Raw genomic sequence first — 415 nt, 5'->3', positions numbered from 1 at the left:
AAGAGTGGCCCCTGGATGGAACTAGGTACCCCCAAGTGGGACTGGGGGCCCGAAGGTGGGCCGCCAGGTGCAACAAGGGACCCCAAAGGGAGACCGGGGACCTAAGGGTGGCCCCTGGATGGAACTATGTACCCCCAAGTGGGACTGGGGACCCGAAGGGTGGCCCCCAGGTACGACCGGGAACTCGAGAGATGCCCCCAGTTAACGGGGGACCCCGAAGTGGGGGGGACTGGGCATCTAAGGGTGGCCCCGCGGAGGGAGACGGGACTCCAGAGGTCAGGGCATTGCACGGTGTCCCTGTCCCGTTACAGGGGTCCCAGGAGGGAGCCGGCCCGGTTCAAGAGGGCCCGAGAGGGCCGCAATCCCGGTCCCCGCCGCACAGTGCCCCGGGGCCGTACCCGGTAGCGCGGCAGGA

At 68.7% G+C, this 415-nt stretch overlaps 1 protein-coding gene across 1 annotated transcript in view; it reads right to left on the bottom strand.

Annotated features, from left to right (window-relative positions):
- The window catches only part of MYG1 (MYG1 exonuclease), a gene marked incomplete at both ends in the record, with an annotated part of 2,651 nt that extends 2,238 nt beyond the window's left edge, over positions 1–413 (bottom strand). Inside the window, one exon of the mRNA XM_035892187.1 lies at positions 399–413. Within this exon, the coding sequence (XP_035748080.1) occupies positions 399–413 (15 nt within the window). The remainder of the gene's footprint in view (positions 1–398) is intronic.
- Positions 414–415: the final 2 nt, after the last annotated feature.

Source organism: Egretta garzetta, unplaced genomic scaffold, assembly GCF_000687185.1.
Source record: "Egretta garzetta isolate BGI_Z169 unplaced genomic scaffold, ASM68718v1 scaffold794, whole genome shotgun sequence".
NCBI lineage: Eukaryota > Metazoa > Chordata > Aves > Pelecaniformes > Ardeidae > Egretta > Egretta garzetta.
This window is presented reverse-complemented; position numbering and strand designations above follow the sequence as displayed.